The following is a 14,514-nucleotide window of genomic DNA, read 5'->3' on the forward strand; positions in this document are numbered from 1 at the left end:
GTGTGTGTGTGTGTGTGTGTGTATGTATGTATGTATGTATGTATGTATGTATGTATACATACACACACACACACACACACAAATGTACATGAGTCTATCTCACCCAATTGTTAAGATATCCTGATTTTTGTTTATGTGCCTCTATGTACAACCGGTGCCAAAGAGCCTTACAGTGTAGTTGTATGGAAATGATTTGTCACATATCAGAAGCCATCTGGCATGTAGACAAGCTGCATATACAGTATTTATCAGAACATTATGTAATCGTTGCAAGTAAATGTACAAGTATTCAATCAATACTATCCAGGGTGATTGTATGGCACTGGTAGCTTAAAACAATATTCACACATCTGAAGACTCCTATGTATATGATTCATTTTCATTGCTTTGCTGTGTTGAACTGTTGAATTGTATGTGTGGTTTCCATTTAGCCCATTTAAACTTGTGAAGATTTCCATACAAAATAAAATGGTTCCAACATATATTTTATCTTTTTTTTAATTATCTATAAATCCAAATGTTAAAGTCTTAAAGATATATTGTTAATGAAGCCAACAAATAATTTTACACAAGGCAGTCATAAAATAAATGACAGACGTTGGGAGAAGTCTGGCCTCTGGCGTTGGCGTTTTTCCTTTACAATCTCGTTACGTAACACTGCTTTAAGCAAAGACATTCCAGAAACGAAAGTCCTTACATTTTTGGAATCACCACTAGATGGTGCAGCAGTCCTTGCTCTGGGGCAGCCCTGCCGCCATCTTGGAGTGAAATCACAGTCAGAACGCGTCTTTTCCAGTGAGCTACACATTATCTGGAAAAGGCTCTGCTCTTAAATGAAGCAAAAACATAAAATCGGGTGTGAGCAACGTTTTCGGCCACATGATCCACTGAGCCGTTTTCCAAGGCTGGCTTGATCACCCAACAAAGTGCCAGACAGTGAAAACCACCATTGCTGCTACATATGATCTAGACTGCTCAACAGATCAAAAAGCATAGAATAGTCAATATTTGAATTATAAAAACAATCAATAATCGATCATAGTCAATAATTTAGCATGGATAATACATTTTGGATTTGTCTAATGTATAATGTTATTGTATTTTATTTGTATCTGTTTGATTTGTGTGCATGGGGATCTCATCTTAAACAAGCTCAGTGCTTAATGAGTTTTCCAGTTTAGTAGACATTGTATTGTGAATTTGTACTTCCATGTACTGTCATGTACTGTTCTCATGTCTTACTAAATAAAGTACATCAATCAATCAATCAATCAAACATTAGTCTGGCATTTTGTGGACAATGATTTATTATGTACAGTAGGTATCATGTGTTTCTGTTTTGTAATGCCCCATTGGAAAGCAACATGTTGATTATAAATGTGCTACATTAATAAAGATGACTTGAATAAAGATGAGTGTTCTGTCTGTGGAGAAAGGTCTCATGTACAATCAAACAATAATGCTTAACAATCTCAACAATATTCTGCCTGTCAGTTGGCATACTGTGGCTTACAGCTGTGTTACTAATTTCTGCTTTGGTCCATTCATAAATATGATAAATAAATGAGTAAGTGGTTATAGTAGTATGCATATTTATAATACTTTTTCGCCGTTCAACACAGACCAGTCCTGTAGAAGCATTACCCTCCAACATATATGATAGCAGAACGGAATAAAAACAAGTTCTTGTTGTTTGTACAGCATGACTTTTTTTTAAACAACCGGAAGTAGCTATCACTCCAAAATGGCGCTGCTTGTTGTTATAATGGGACGTAATGGGAGTGTCGCTTATTTTTAACTCTGTGGAGTGTCGTCTCTTGTTCTGGGATATCTTTGCTTTAAGGTCTTTAAGCCTCTGTCGTCCAATATACCGTCGTACGACGGTGTCGCACGTCAAAAAAGACACACGTTTTTTCCAAGTTCTCGCGATGCTGGCGCTATTGAAGCAAGAGTGTCAACATCGGCCCTGAAGGAAGAAGACGCTCAAGCAGCGCGGCGTCTCTCGTCCAGGAGAGAGAGAGAGAGCAGAGCAGAAAGGGGGCAGAGGGAGAGCCAGAGAAGTAGCTGCTGCTCGAAGCGCTCGGGTGAGTTTGTAAACATTTCACTCAATCTTAACTTCCAATGTGGCTGCTGTGCAAACCAAGAGAAACACACGTTCACGTTAAAACGTCAGAGATACCGTGTCCTCTCCTCTGTTTAACACTGTGTGTAAAAGCATGCTGTTTTGTTCTGATTCACGGACACTTTTCGTGTGTAAAACAGAGGATTCGTGTCTTTGGGTTAGCTTTTGCTAACCCGACTTGTGTGGATCTGTTTGGGGTTTAACTCGCAGGCTTCTGGCATGTTGGCCAGTGGTGTAAAAAAAAAGGTAACTGAGTACATTTACTCCAGTACTGTACCTTGAGTACAATTTTGAGGCGTTTTTACTTTACTGGAGTATTTCCAGTTTTCAGTACTTTTACTTCTACTCCACTACATCTCAGAGGCAAATATTGTACTTTTACTCCACTGCAATTATTTGAAAACTTAAAATTACTAGTTACTTTGCAGATATAAATTATTCTATTATAAAACATACATTAACTTTAGCCCTATTTTACACATATCGGATATTTGAAAATAGCCGATCTACAAGCTCACATGCGATGCCTTGTGAGCTTGTCGATCTGCTATTTTCAAACATTATAGTGCTTTTACCTTGATACTTTTAAGTATATTTTGATGCCAATACTTTTGTACTTTTTTTACTCATGTAACATTTTGAACACAGGCCTTTTACTTGTAACAAGTATTTTTATATTGTGGTATTGCTACTTTTACTTAAGTAAAACATCTGAGTACTTCTTCCACCACTGATGTTAGCTATCGGTGTTGTTGTTGTTGTCAGTGATCGGAGATGATCGCTGTATCTGATGATGGCTTTTCGTTTGTTTTAGTCGATGCTTAAAATGTGAGGATTCTACCAGGCAAGTTGGCTAGAATGTCAGAATTGTGTTTAAGAATCGGAGCGTTGCTTCTTGTCTTAGCAACGTTAGCAAGCGTTGAATAGCTAACGCTAGGTTGAGGCCCATCCCAGTGATCAAGCACTGTTTGTACAGTAACTTAATCTACATCGAAAACCACAGAGACAGGGCTTGTTAGCTGGTCGTTACGCTATTGTAGATGATATATATTTTGTGTTAGTAGCTTGCATGTTGTCCCCTAACTAACTCCTGGCCTGATAGAATCCCAGATGATAATGTAACGCACTGATGACTTGTATCGCCCCGTTTGCTACTACAGTCATTATTATTGTTTTTTTTTACCTATACCTTGTATGCGTGCTTTTCTATGGTCTTAAATAACGATCAGCAGATTGAGCACTCAAAATGTGACTGTAATAATGCTCTTTGCAGGCCCACATCTATTGTGTTTGTGACAGTAGCATCGCCAGCTGACAACAGACTGTAGCCAGGTTGCTATTTAGATCTTTATTGATCCCGTGGGGGAAATTCACTTGCCAATGGCAGTATAACAACAGTAAGAAACACAGGGCATATACAGAAAAAAGGAGATGCAGCTAAGGGTAGCAACAAGATACTAATAGTAATGATAGATACAAAAAAGGATCAGCAGGTTAGCAACATTGGGACAGCAAGGGATGCAATCAACCCCAGTCAAGCTACCATAGTAGATGACACCCAGTTTATGCAGAGACAATGGTAGATTTTGTATGTTATTGTTGATGCACAGTCTTTGATGATCATTTGATGTGATTCTTGATTACTGTGAAATGTTGACAGTCATCTTGATATTACTTCATATCAGTTGTACCGTAGACCCAACCCACAGTGCATGTGGTTCATTTCAACGCCAGTGTTCTTAATGTATCTTTACAATTACAATTTAAAGAGGTTGTTAAGTCTTCTTTTTCCTTTCTGTTGCAGGATATTTGTGTGCCATGGGGGATGATCGACCTTTTGTATGCTCTGCCCCTGGATGTGGGCAGGTACGGTTATGTTTTATTTGATTGAGAAACACAATTGTATGAATAATAACAGGACAACAAGTCTTCACTGTATGCATATACTGTATATGTCCCAGCACAATTCATCAGTGTTGTTGACACTGCTTAAATGTTAAGCAGGTACAGTATCATAGGACTGCAAAAGTCTGGTTAATGTCTGTCTTAGGGCTATATCATCAACCTCTCTTCAATTCCAGCTTCTCATTCATTTTGACAGTAGGAGAAGCAAGAAATTATCTGAAAAAAATAAATAAATGTTATTATATCACCTAAAAGAGCAGCATGATGGTCTTGTACACAGAGTGAGTCATTTAGCTTTTGATGAGTTGCTACATGCTAAAATATGCTAGGCTTAGGACACATTATATTATAACAATTCACAGATTGTCTTTCTTGTTTGCGTTAACAAACCGTTTTAAATGTTATGTTTTACAGAGATTCACCAACGAAGACCACTTGTCCGTCCACAAGCACAAACATGAAATGACTCTAAAATTTGGTCCTGCCAGAACTGACTCGGTGATCATACAAGGTTAATAACATTACAGTTTACCTGTGTGTTAGGTAACACTAATGTGTTACCACTTTTGCACCTTATGCTTAATAACCTCACGTACATACTGTATCTGCTGGTCTTATGCTATGTGTAATGTGTATATATATTATGTGGACATCTTGATCTTTTTATGTTCCCTTTGATGTGCTTATTTAATGTTTGATTATTTTCTTCATGCCCCCCTCCTTTTCCTTCTTCTCCCTTTCTGCAAAAACACATTTCACCCACATCTTTACACATGTAAACAAGTGTTATGACATTAAAGTTGATTCTGAATTTAAAGCAAAGTAAGTAAGCCTTGCCGAGCCATGTGGCCCATAGAACAGGAGCCCATCTCCTGTTTCTGTAGCGTGAGGCAGCTTGACGCACCAGTACATCCCCTGGACATGACGCTAGTATGTCGCAGGGACTCTGAATTTACTCCAGTATATTTGCATCTAGCTGTTGATTGTCATGAAAAGCCTCCAAGCTCTCACAGTCCTTACAGCCCACAACCTTTATACAGACTTTACTACAACTTACGTGGATAATGTTTTGGACAGGATAGTGTTGTCTGTAACCCTCTTGGCTAAAGTTACGTGTCCTTCTGTCAGACCAGACCCCTACACCGACACGCTTCCTGAAGAACTGTGAAGAGGTGGGGCTGTTCAGTGAGCTGGCCAACTCCTTTGAGCAGGAATTCCGCAAGGCACAGCAGGAGGATGACCACAGGACCAAACACTTGGTAGGAATAAAGATGGACTTCTGTTATTTAATGTCACACTTAGGTGTTATCCAGTTTTGTTTCTTTGCTAAAATTCCAAAAGATAATCAACATTATATATTATTTAGGACCGTAAAAAAAAACATTCATGCAATGTGAACAATTTGAAATTACAAATTATTTGTATTTTATTTTGAAGTGTACAGCCGGAAGTGTTATCTGTTTTTGTAGTGTGCCACCAATTGGCGCGTCCTCCTATGGCTCTTCTTGGAAAAGTCTCACTCCGACAGTGACACAGACACACACACACACACACACACACACACACACAGTTGCCCACATGGAGCAGCCCCGCCTCTCACTTACAGTGCTGCTCTTGTCAATTGGCTCTACTTGTTTGCTCCACTTGAAATTTATTTGCAGGTCTTGTCATGGAGTCAACTTGCTAAAGATGATAAGTGCATAGAGCCTCCATATATGGCTTTTGACGTAGAACTATGATGAGACAGTGTTCTGGTTCTGGACAAAAGTCAATTAATATTGCGCTTCCTCTTTCAGTCTCTCCCTACCGCGATTTGGCTTGATTACAGCCAGAAAACAGCACGAGCTCTGTTTGGAAATGCCTACGTCACATTTGAGGCAAATTAACAAGGATAGACAGCAAGGATACCAGCAAGCCCATATGCGAGCAATACAGAGCAGTGCCAACCAAGGCTGCTTACATTTGTTGCACTACTTTTCCAATACCAGCAGAATGATGATAATGATATACTTTATTAAAACACTGGGCAGACCCGCTATGTTTTGTCTGCCATTTTAATATCTCTATTGCCAATGAATATATGATACTGAAACCTATATTTGAACATAAGTCAATGTTCAAATGTGAAAATTTATGTTAGAATCAAAATAATTATCTGCCTCTTGAGTTCTCATGTGGCCCTGGACCCCTGTCAACTTGCACAGCAGTTGGCCTCGCGAGATCACAGAACCATCTGTTTGACTACACTTATACTAGTTACGCCCCTCTGTGCCCTCCCTTGCAGTCTGCATTCCGGAGACAACCCCCCCGACTCGTACTGGGTAGAAGGCTACACTGAATGCTTTGCACTGTGACAGCACAGGAGTCACTCAAAGTCACTTTAATTGATTCAAAATTATATTTATATTGTAGGTTGAGCTCAAACGGGTGATCCATATGGTAACGCTGGCAGACACCACCCAGACTCATTCGAGTGATTTGCACTCAGAGTGATCTAAAAGCCTGTTTGCAATTATCCCTCAGGGTAAAACTTCCTTGTCACATTTCTCTGAATTGTGTGCCTTCATTTTATTTTAACAACAATATTACAAAAGGATAGGCTATTCTTTTTTCTTCTTTTTTTCTTCTATAAACTTTTCCAGTTTCATGTCAAAGAATAGATTGTTAGTTTATCACACAGCACGTCGGATGGAGAGTTAAGTCAGTTCTCCATAAAACGTAAACTAATTGCTTGGGCTTTTATTTAAACCATTATATACATTTTTGGTCAATTTGACAGCCCTAATCTCTGTTTCACTGCTGGTGAAAATGTGAATGTACTCTTCCGGAACAGCCAGTAACATAATGATTATTTAAGAAAGTATATTTTTTGGCACCATTGAGAGTTCATGTCACCTTTTCTGATATGTTTTTTTTACTCCCTGAACTTTTGGGGTCAAATTTGAGTATATCCACTTCTCCAAACACTATTACACCACTGGATATACCTCTTTTGTGTGTATTCTTCATTCATTTGGTGGAGTCCAAACATACTGTAAATATTCTCCTGAAGTTCATGCGATTGATAGCACTAATATAATTATGTACAAGTAGATATAGAGGAAGTTCTTCCACATTGCTTACTAGTCTCCCTTCCTCCTGCCGCTAAGGCTGCACCTTTGCAGACGCCATGTGAAGTTAAGGATGAGGATGAGGGTCCTTTAGAGGTCGATTCCTCCCCTCCTGAAAGTCCAGGCTCCGGCATGTCCAGCATGTCAGACGACGATGACGACGATGAAGAACCCAGGGTGAGAGGCAAGGTACTGATTACCATCAGTGAATCCACGTTGGCACCATTTGCAGCAGAGAAAATTAATTCTGGGCATGGATTATTGTAAGGGAAACACTAAACTGTTTATTGATTTGTCAACAGGAGACTCCCCCAAAACCTATGGCGACTTCAGCCCCTACCCCAACGATTGTGCGTCCAGGTTCTCTTCCCCTTCATCTTGGTTATGACCCCCTGAACCCAACGCTACCCTCTCCAACATCTGTTATCACACAAACGCCACCCTCCAACAGGCAACTAGGGTAAATCTGCTTTGCATTTCTTCCCGTTTTCTCGCTTTAGTCTGTGTTTCATCCATGAGTAGAGAATTGAGGGACAGCCATTTACAAGCCTTCATCTTGTTAACAGCTCTCCGACAGGCACTTACCCACTGGTAATGCACCTCCCTAATGGGCAGACAGTCCCTCTGCTTCCCAGCCCTGTACAGATGACCTCAGTCATATCCGTAAGTATTGAGTTTTATAAACCTTTATTAGTGTGTGTGTGATAATGGCAATTGATTTAAAACACTGTCTTAATGTCATATTGTCTTTTCTTCTCCTCTGATGTAATGCGTAGCTTGCGAGGCCTCTAAACGCAGTCCCCAACATCCCTGGTATTCCGGGCCCACCGATTGGTGGAGCCAGCAGTGCCTCCTCCTCCCCGTCTGGATATAGCGTGCACTCTGAGGCCAAGTTGGTGAGAGAAACACATTCACGCCGACATCCCCTTCACTGCCATGAATTGCACATAGCCATTATAAACTGCCCACCTTTTACATGAATGGCGTGTGCCTGTGTCGTTGCAGAGGCTCAAGGCAGCGCTAACTCACCAGGGCCCGCAGAATGGTGCAGGGGGTGGGACAGGGACAATTCCTACTGTCTCACAGAAACGTGATCAACCTACTCAGCAGTCTGATGCACCCTCACCTGCCCAGCCACAGGTAACGTGCATACAACGCAAGCAAGGCACACAATGTATACTATGACTATTTGTAGATTGATTTACTGTACATTATCTAATGTCTTGAATGTCTTAATGGCACATGAGTATGCAACACATCCGATCTGATCATGTCTATTTGTACTACAGTGCTGAACTCCTAGCAGTCTAAAGTCTAATACACATGATGGTACTTAAAGAGGCAGTGCCATGTTTCTTGTACTTTTTCTGTTTTTCGACATTACTCCTCTCTAGACCACCTGGTGTGATTGAAATGTGTGAGCCTTCCCTGTGTATTTTGGTTTCTTTTTGTGCTGTCAAACGGGCGAGTAGAAACAGACTTGACTTCTGATGCATCAATTCCACGTACTTCCCATCATATCAATTTTGAATCACGTCACTTAAAACAACACCTGTCGTGTCTCGGCCGATGTTAATGCACCTCAACAACCAGGAAATTATAGTGAAGAGAACATAGAGTGCCTTGATAGTCTGTGTAATCCATCTGGATGGATGGCATGCCATGGCATTCAGTAGACCACAAATGTTATCAACAACAATGCTCATACATATTAGCAACTGTCCATTACAGATAGGTATAAGCATGCTGTAAAGAACAGAGCCAAGTATGTGATCCAGCAGCAAATAAGTAAATTAAGTTTATTTTTATGGCCTACAGTACCTTTTTTTGGTGTGACCTGTGAATAACAATGTTTCAAACATTACCCCACCCCCATCAACGGCTCATCAAAGTATAATGAGCCTCATTTTATTCACTGTTTATTTTGCTTAGCAAGCCCGTGCAACTCATCCACTAACGCATTCTCACTCATTCTACTTGTCAGGCTTCAGAGATGAGACGAGAGTTACAAACATAATCTGGGCTCATTGAACTCCTCTATTGACTGTCAATAAAAGGAGAGTGGTTTAGTAAGCCCAAGTCTGAACCTGGGTCGGGCCTTCGGGGCCACTTTGGGCTTGCAGACCTCTAACACGCTGAACAGCACCAGGTTCAGAATGGTGATGTACGATTTGGTTGCGCTCAGCAGGGACAAGTGTTTTCCCGAAGTCCTCATCCTCACACAGACCACTGACAGACGGGTAAATTATGAGTATATGTGAATACATACAGTATATTCAGAGGTAGTATGTGCTCACACACATACTGTACTTTCAAATCCCTCAAGATGAAGACAGAGTAGGGCTTCATTCTTGCTCAACAGTGTCAATGCTGACCAAGCCAAATAAGAACAAATAATAGCATAACGCTATTCTCCTCACTCTGATGTTTCCACCAAAAGGGATGGAGAGAGTGAATTTCCCTTGTCCCGGTTGGGAATGGTATTTCCAGCCAATTAATTTAATCCAATCCCATCCTCAACAAGTACTCTGAAATCCATCTTGGATACTATTTAATGTTATTTAATGACATTGTTGTTTTTCTCCCAGATGTCGCCAGCTCAGCCAACCGGTGGGCGCCGGCGGCGTGGGGCGGAGTCGGACCCGGATGAGAGGAGGCAACGTTTCCTGGAGAGAAACCGCGCGGCCGCCTCCCGCTGTCGGCAAAAACGCAAGGTCTGGGTCTGTTCTCTGGAGAAGAAGGCAGATGACCTGGCCAATATGAATGTCTCCCTCGCTGTGAGTCCTCCACACACACTCGATACAGTATACATTGCTCTGTCGCTCCTCGTCCAATCATGGGTGCCCCTTGGAGTTCGTAAACAGACGGGTCGTCTGAACCACTCTGTTTGCTTTGTGTTGCCATCAGAATGAAGTGAGCCTGCTGAGGAACGAGGTGACCCAATTAAAGCAGCTGCTTCTGGCCCATAAAGACTGCCCTGTCACTGTCATGCAGAAGAAAGCTGCCTACTTAGGTAAACAAAGGATCCCCGGATTGACCAATAAGCCATCTGGAAATCACTTGATCTACTGTCTTTTCTTCTGACCCCCCCATTATTCTCTGCATCTATCTTTTTTGTTTCTTTTCTGTCCTTTTTTTTTTGTCAAGAACCAGATTCCAACTCATCCCATCTAATTTTATGTTTCTGTGCTCGCTCACCTCTCTTTAAGGGTGAATGTTTCTCTCTCTGTCTGTAGCCGTAGGAGGCGGAGAGGATCGCTCCGGGGACCCTTCGTCCGAGCCCACTGGCTCCCCAGCGGCGGTCATACAGTGTGGGCCGTCGCCCCCCGCTCCTGCCTCCAGTCCGGGGCCCACCATCAACGGGCTAAGCGTACGCGCTGCGGAGGCTGTGGCCATGTCCGTCCTGGCTGGGATGGGATCGGTCCAGCCGGGAGGGGTTGTCATGGCTACGCAGTCACAACCGGGACCCAGATGATGAGCGGGCTCGGGCAGCCGCTGTGAACTTAGCGACTTTTTGCAGGCTGGACTGGTACATGATGTATGACATGAGGGACCCATCTGTTGTTGATATTGCTCTCCCAGAATCCCCCCCCACCCCCTAGTCCCTTTATCATCCTGTGATGTGGGACATTGAACCTAGCGGGAGACTGAAGGGGATGCAGGATTGTTGTGTTGGATTCCCTGACATAGCCACAGACTGAGATGCTCTCCCTCCCTGACAGCTGGCTGTAATCACTGAACACACAGTTGTTCTGCCGTCAACCCTTAGGCCTAATTTATATAATTTATAATTTTATATAAATTAGGCTTTAACCTACGTGACCTTCCCCCACCCAGAGAAGCTTTGACACCGTGTGCATGCACGTATGCTCTCTCACTAGAGCTCGGCCTCATTCCTTTTTACAGCAGTTGGGGAAAAGGTTTATTGGTTTTACGTGAAGGAGTGTGGATCTGAAACCCTTGTATAAGAACATCCATTGGTTTAATTTGTCTTCAGCGCCAAATGCATTATTTTCAAGGCTGACCGCTTTTGCAGAAAGCCACCTCGCATCAACTGCCTTTAGGGGTAAAAATGATTTTTGTATCATATCATCGGTTTAGTATTATATCAAATCTACCCTGGTACTGGTTTGTTGACTGTGCAGCAACGAGCAGCCTGGAAATGTCTCCAATCTAACCTTTTTGTCTATTTCCCTTTTTCCGTACTGTCCACAGCTCCCGATTTTAAGTTATATACATGTATTGGTTAACCACTTTCAACCTGGCGTCCCTATTTTGGGCATGTCAAAATAATTCATTTTCTAAAATAGCAGATCTATAAGCTCACAACGTGTTGATACATTGTGAGCTTGTTGATCGTCTATTTTTGAAAAAATGTTCAAAGTAATAAAATAGGGCTTAAGTTGGTTATGTCATCCCAGTGCACGTCAACCACTTGTCTGAAACACTTCATTTTAGATTTCAGATGTACCTACTGTTCCCCCTGTGTATGCACCTGTCCTTTTCGCCATGAATTGTAACCCATGTGGAAAGAATCTGGCTACAGTATATCTGTACAATATGTATGAACCCCTATTGACTGCATGGATTCATGGAGGCTGAACAATACCACTGTTTGCTTGCGTCTGGCTATTGCTGGTTTTATTGATCTGCTTTACTTACACTTTATGATATCAAATTATTGATGCGAAAATGGACCTCTGCCTTGTGAGGATGCCATATCCAGTCCTAATGTAACAAACTTGAAATTGTTAGCTTTAGATATCCTTTATATGATAATCAACAAACTTAATATAGATTTTCATTTTTTATCATTACCCAGGCGTTTCAGTTGGAAAAAGTAGTGCAATATATATTTTTCTATTCAATATCAATTTCCTTCATTTAGCTATCATTTATGTAGCTACGTCACTGGGAGTCCATATCAGTTGAAAGTTAAGACAGGCCATAAGACAAAAATGTGAAAAGACGTCTCATTTAAAATCGGCGATTAGAGCACATCTATAGGAGATGATAGATATCCTAGTCTTGGGTGCTTTTTTGCATTTGAAAAGCACTTTTGTCATGAAGTATACTTCACTTATGTAAGGTGCTTCTTTTTTAATTCTGAAATGCAAAGTAATGCATTTGTTTTATGCCACCTTTATTTTGCTTTCAAGTGTATCATGTTTATTTTTCCTTGTCAAATTGTGTCGAGTTTTTTTTAATATATATAACATGTCACCATTTTAAAGTTGTTTTTTTTGTCGTCAAGTAAGGCTTTTCTCATGTGAATATGTCCCCATAACTTGTTAAGAGGAAAGATGTCGGTTTTGTGTTTTCAACATCATTTAAGTTGGAAAAATGACGTTACTTAAATGGAGGGAGTTTTTCAAATATTGGCACCTAAAGATAGGTGAAATTGTGTATAGTCTCATCTAATGGATACATTGTCTGGTAAAAAAATAAATAAGTTAATGGGGGAAACAAATATGCTTGGGTTTTCACTTTGGAAATGAAATGATATCAGATGTCTGCGCCTCTGCATTTCCGTTAAGAAACAGCAGAGGGCGCAGTCTGCTATAGCACACTATCCAGTCACAACAATTAGCATCAACCATGGTCATGTGACACATTCTGGTGAGTTGTTCCATCTCCCACAGTTATGGCGGTGTCGGGGAGTCGCAAGGATGGAAGACAATCCACATCTTGATCTCAATATTTCTTGTTGGCCGTAAAACGTGGCATTTCTGTATAACACACCGTAGGCTGCTATATTCATCCCACGATGTCTGACTGCGGTGTTGATGTGTCGGCTCTTCCTAAGGAGGTCCGAGACCATTTGGCGGAGTTGGATTTGGAGCTGTCTGAAGGTAAGATTTTTTACAGTCAGCAAAAGATGTGTTTCAATTGCAACTTTATTCATTACGAGTACCAATGCATGTGATCGGGAGCGTGTATCGCGGCCGTAACTGACATAAAAACATCAACAGACAGCCCACTATCTCATCCGAATCCGATCATCCCATGTCAGTTCTGCTGCAGTGAATAATACGGACACACGACTCCAAGTGATGCAAATACACCGACATCCTGTTCTTAATATTCGTTAACTTGACATGTCCTCCTAAATAGTTTTGTGTATTTAAATGTGATCCAAAAATGCTGTAATACAGGTCATGTATTACATAGATGCTACTCCTGTGTGTCTTTAATGGATTTTCAGTATCGTGGCATATTTGAGTCTATCGGTTGGCAGTTGATCAGCAGTGTTGTGCTGTGCAGAGATAATATGCATACCATAGCTGTTGGCCATATTCAGCCTTTCCTCTTGTGGAGGAAAATGGGTCAAGTTTCTCATCACGGATGGGCCTTGTGTTTCTACTGTTCCATGGATTGTGGACATAAAGTAGGGATGCACCGATGTGACATTTCTGGCCGATAACGATAATCGATGTCAACATTGCTGTCATGGTCGATAACCGATATTTACCGATGTCGAATGTCTTTTCTGAAAAAAGGCATATATAAACACTGAATTTGAAAAAGCAATGCCTCTTAATTCGAAAGGGATGCACCCTTATTGAAATGTTGGCCCATATCCCAACATAAACACAGCTTGAATGTAGTATTTTTATTTGTTGACCCTTTTGAAAGCATCCCCAGACAACACTGATTGAATCTGCAGCCTTGATCATCACTTTTAGGCTTCACATTCAAACATCATTATTATAAAATAAAATATCGTCAAACCCATAAGTTATTTTGATATCGGTTCGATACCGATATTGCATTTTAAGGCCAACATCGGCTGATACCGATATGATGACCGATTAATTGTCCATCCCAACATAAAGCCTGTATCGTGCTGGCTCGTGTCCTCCTTACTAAGACTTCTGTGTCCATGTCTTCAGAGATTATGACAACAGTATGCTTTGATTGCAGGAATGACAGGGGAGAGAAAACACAACAAAACAATGAACATGTTATGCAAGCCTCCTTCTCACACAGTGAATCACAATGTAACTGGGTTGGTAGTTACTGTGCAGATCGTGCCTGGGGGTGGATGAGTAACATTATGTTTTGGATGGGAAAAGGAGAGAATATGTGGTCTCTAATGATGCCCGTGTTTGAGTCACTCTCCTTTCTTCTATAGGGCTATATTTTGCACTGTGCTTCCTCTTGCCTTACACCGCAATATTATGAGTGAAGTGAAGAAGACAGAATCTGTGCAGAAAGATAGATGCTTATATCAAGAGAACAGAAAATAGATGGGGAATTCTGGAGATGGTTTTGGAACCCCAGGCGCACTAATCTATTGGGATACTGTTAACCGTAGTAAGATACATAAATTGCTAAAATTAGAAGCATTTATCTCCTTACTTGAAAAGATGCTGC

General features: G+C 41.1%; 2 protein-coding genes across 6 annotated transcripts in view; both read left to right on the top strand.

Moving 5' to 3' along the window:
• The first annotated feature begins 1,965 nt into the window (after positions 1–1,965).
• On the top strand, positions 1,966–12,591 carry atf7b (activating transcription factor 7b). Of its 4 annotated transcripts, none has more exons than XM_084062762.1 (12): positions 1,966–2,084; positions 3,927–3,988; positions 4,442–4,538; positions 5,156–5,286; positions 7,177–7,326; positions 7,437–7,597; positions 7,704–7,800; positions 7,914–8,033; positions 8,143–8,277; positions 9,726–9,914; positions 10,045–10,150; positions 10,374–12,591. In XM_084062762.1, exons 2-12 carry the CDS (start codon positions 3,941–3,943, stop codon positions 10,610–10,612), a joined length of 1,473 nt encoding a protein of 490 aa, XP_083918888.1. In that variant the 5' UTR covers positions 1,966–2,084; positions 3,927–3,940; the 3' UTR covers positions 10,613–12,591. The 4 variants fall into 4 exon arrangements, with proteins under 4 accessions (XP_083918888.1, XP_083918889.1, XP_083918890.1 ...); XM_084062763.1 differs by having other exon boundaries at positions 7,440–7,597; XM_084062764.1 differs by having other exon boundaries at positions 7,177–7,314; positions 7,440–7,597.
• A 197-nt stretch (positions 12,592–12,788) lies between these two features.
• dip2bb (disco-interacting protein 2 homolog Bb) overlaps positions 12,789–14,514 on the top strand; it is a 53,438-nt gene continuing 51,712 nt past the window's right edge. For both annotated transcript variants that reach the window (XM_084062760.1, XM_084062761.1), the window contains exon 1: positions 12,789–12,989. In XM_084062760.1, the coding sequence (XP_083918886.1) occupies positions 12,905–12,989 (85 nt within the window). In that variant the 5' untranslated portion in view covers positions 12,789–12,904. The remainder of the gene's footprint in view (positions 12,990–14,514) is intronic.

Source organism: Gymnoscopelus microlampas (assembly GCF_963454915.1).
Source record: "Gymnoscopelus microlampas genome assembly, chromosome: 7".
NCBI lineage: Eukaryota > Metazoa > Chordata > Actinopteri > Myctophiformes > Myctophidae > Gymnoscopelus > Gymnoscopelus microlampas.

Excerpts from the sequence above, each read along its gene's own strand:
- atf7b (XM_084062762.1), top strand. The coding sequence starts at position 3,941 with ATGGGGGATGATCGACCTTTTGTATGCTCTGCCCCTGGATGTGGGCAG. Across the intron at positions 7,598-7,703 it reads CCCTCCAACAGGCAACTAGG|CTCTCCGACAGGCACTTACC; the intron begins GTAAATCTGCTT and ends TCTTGTTAACAG. Across the intron at positions 8,034-8,142 it reads TGCACTCTGAGGCCAAGTTG|AGGCTCAAGGCAGCGCTAAC; the intron begins GTGAGAGAAACA and ends GTGTCGTTGCAG.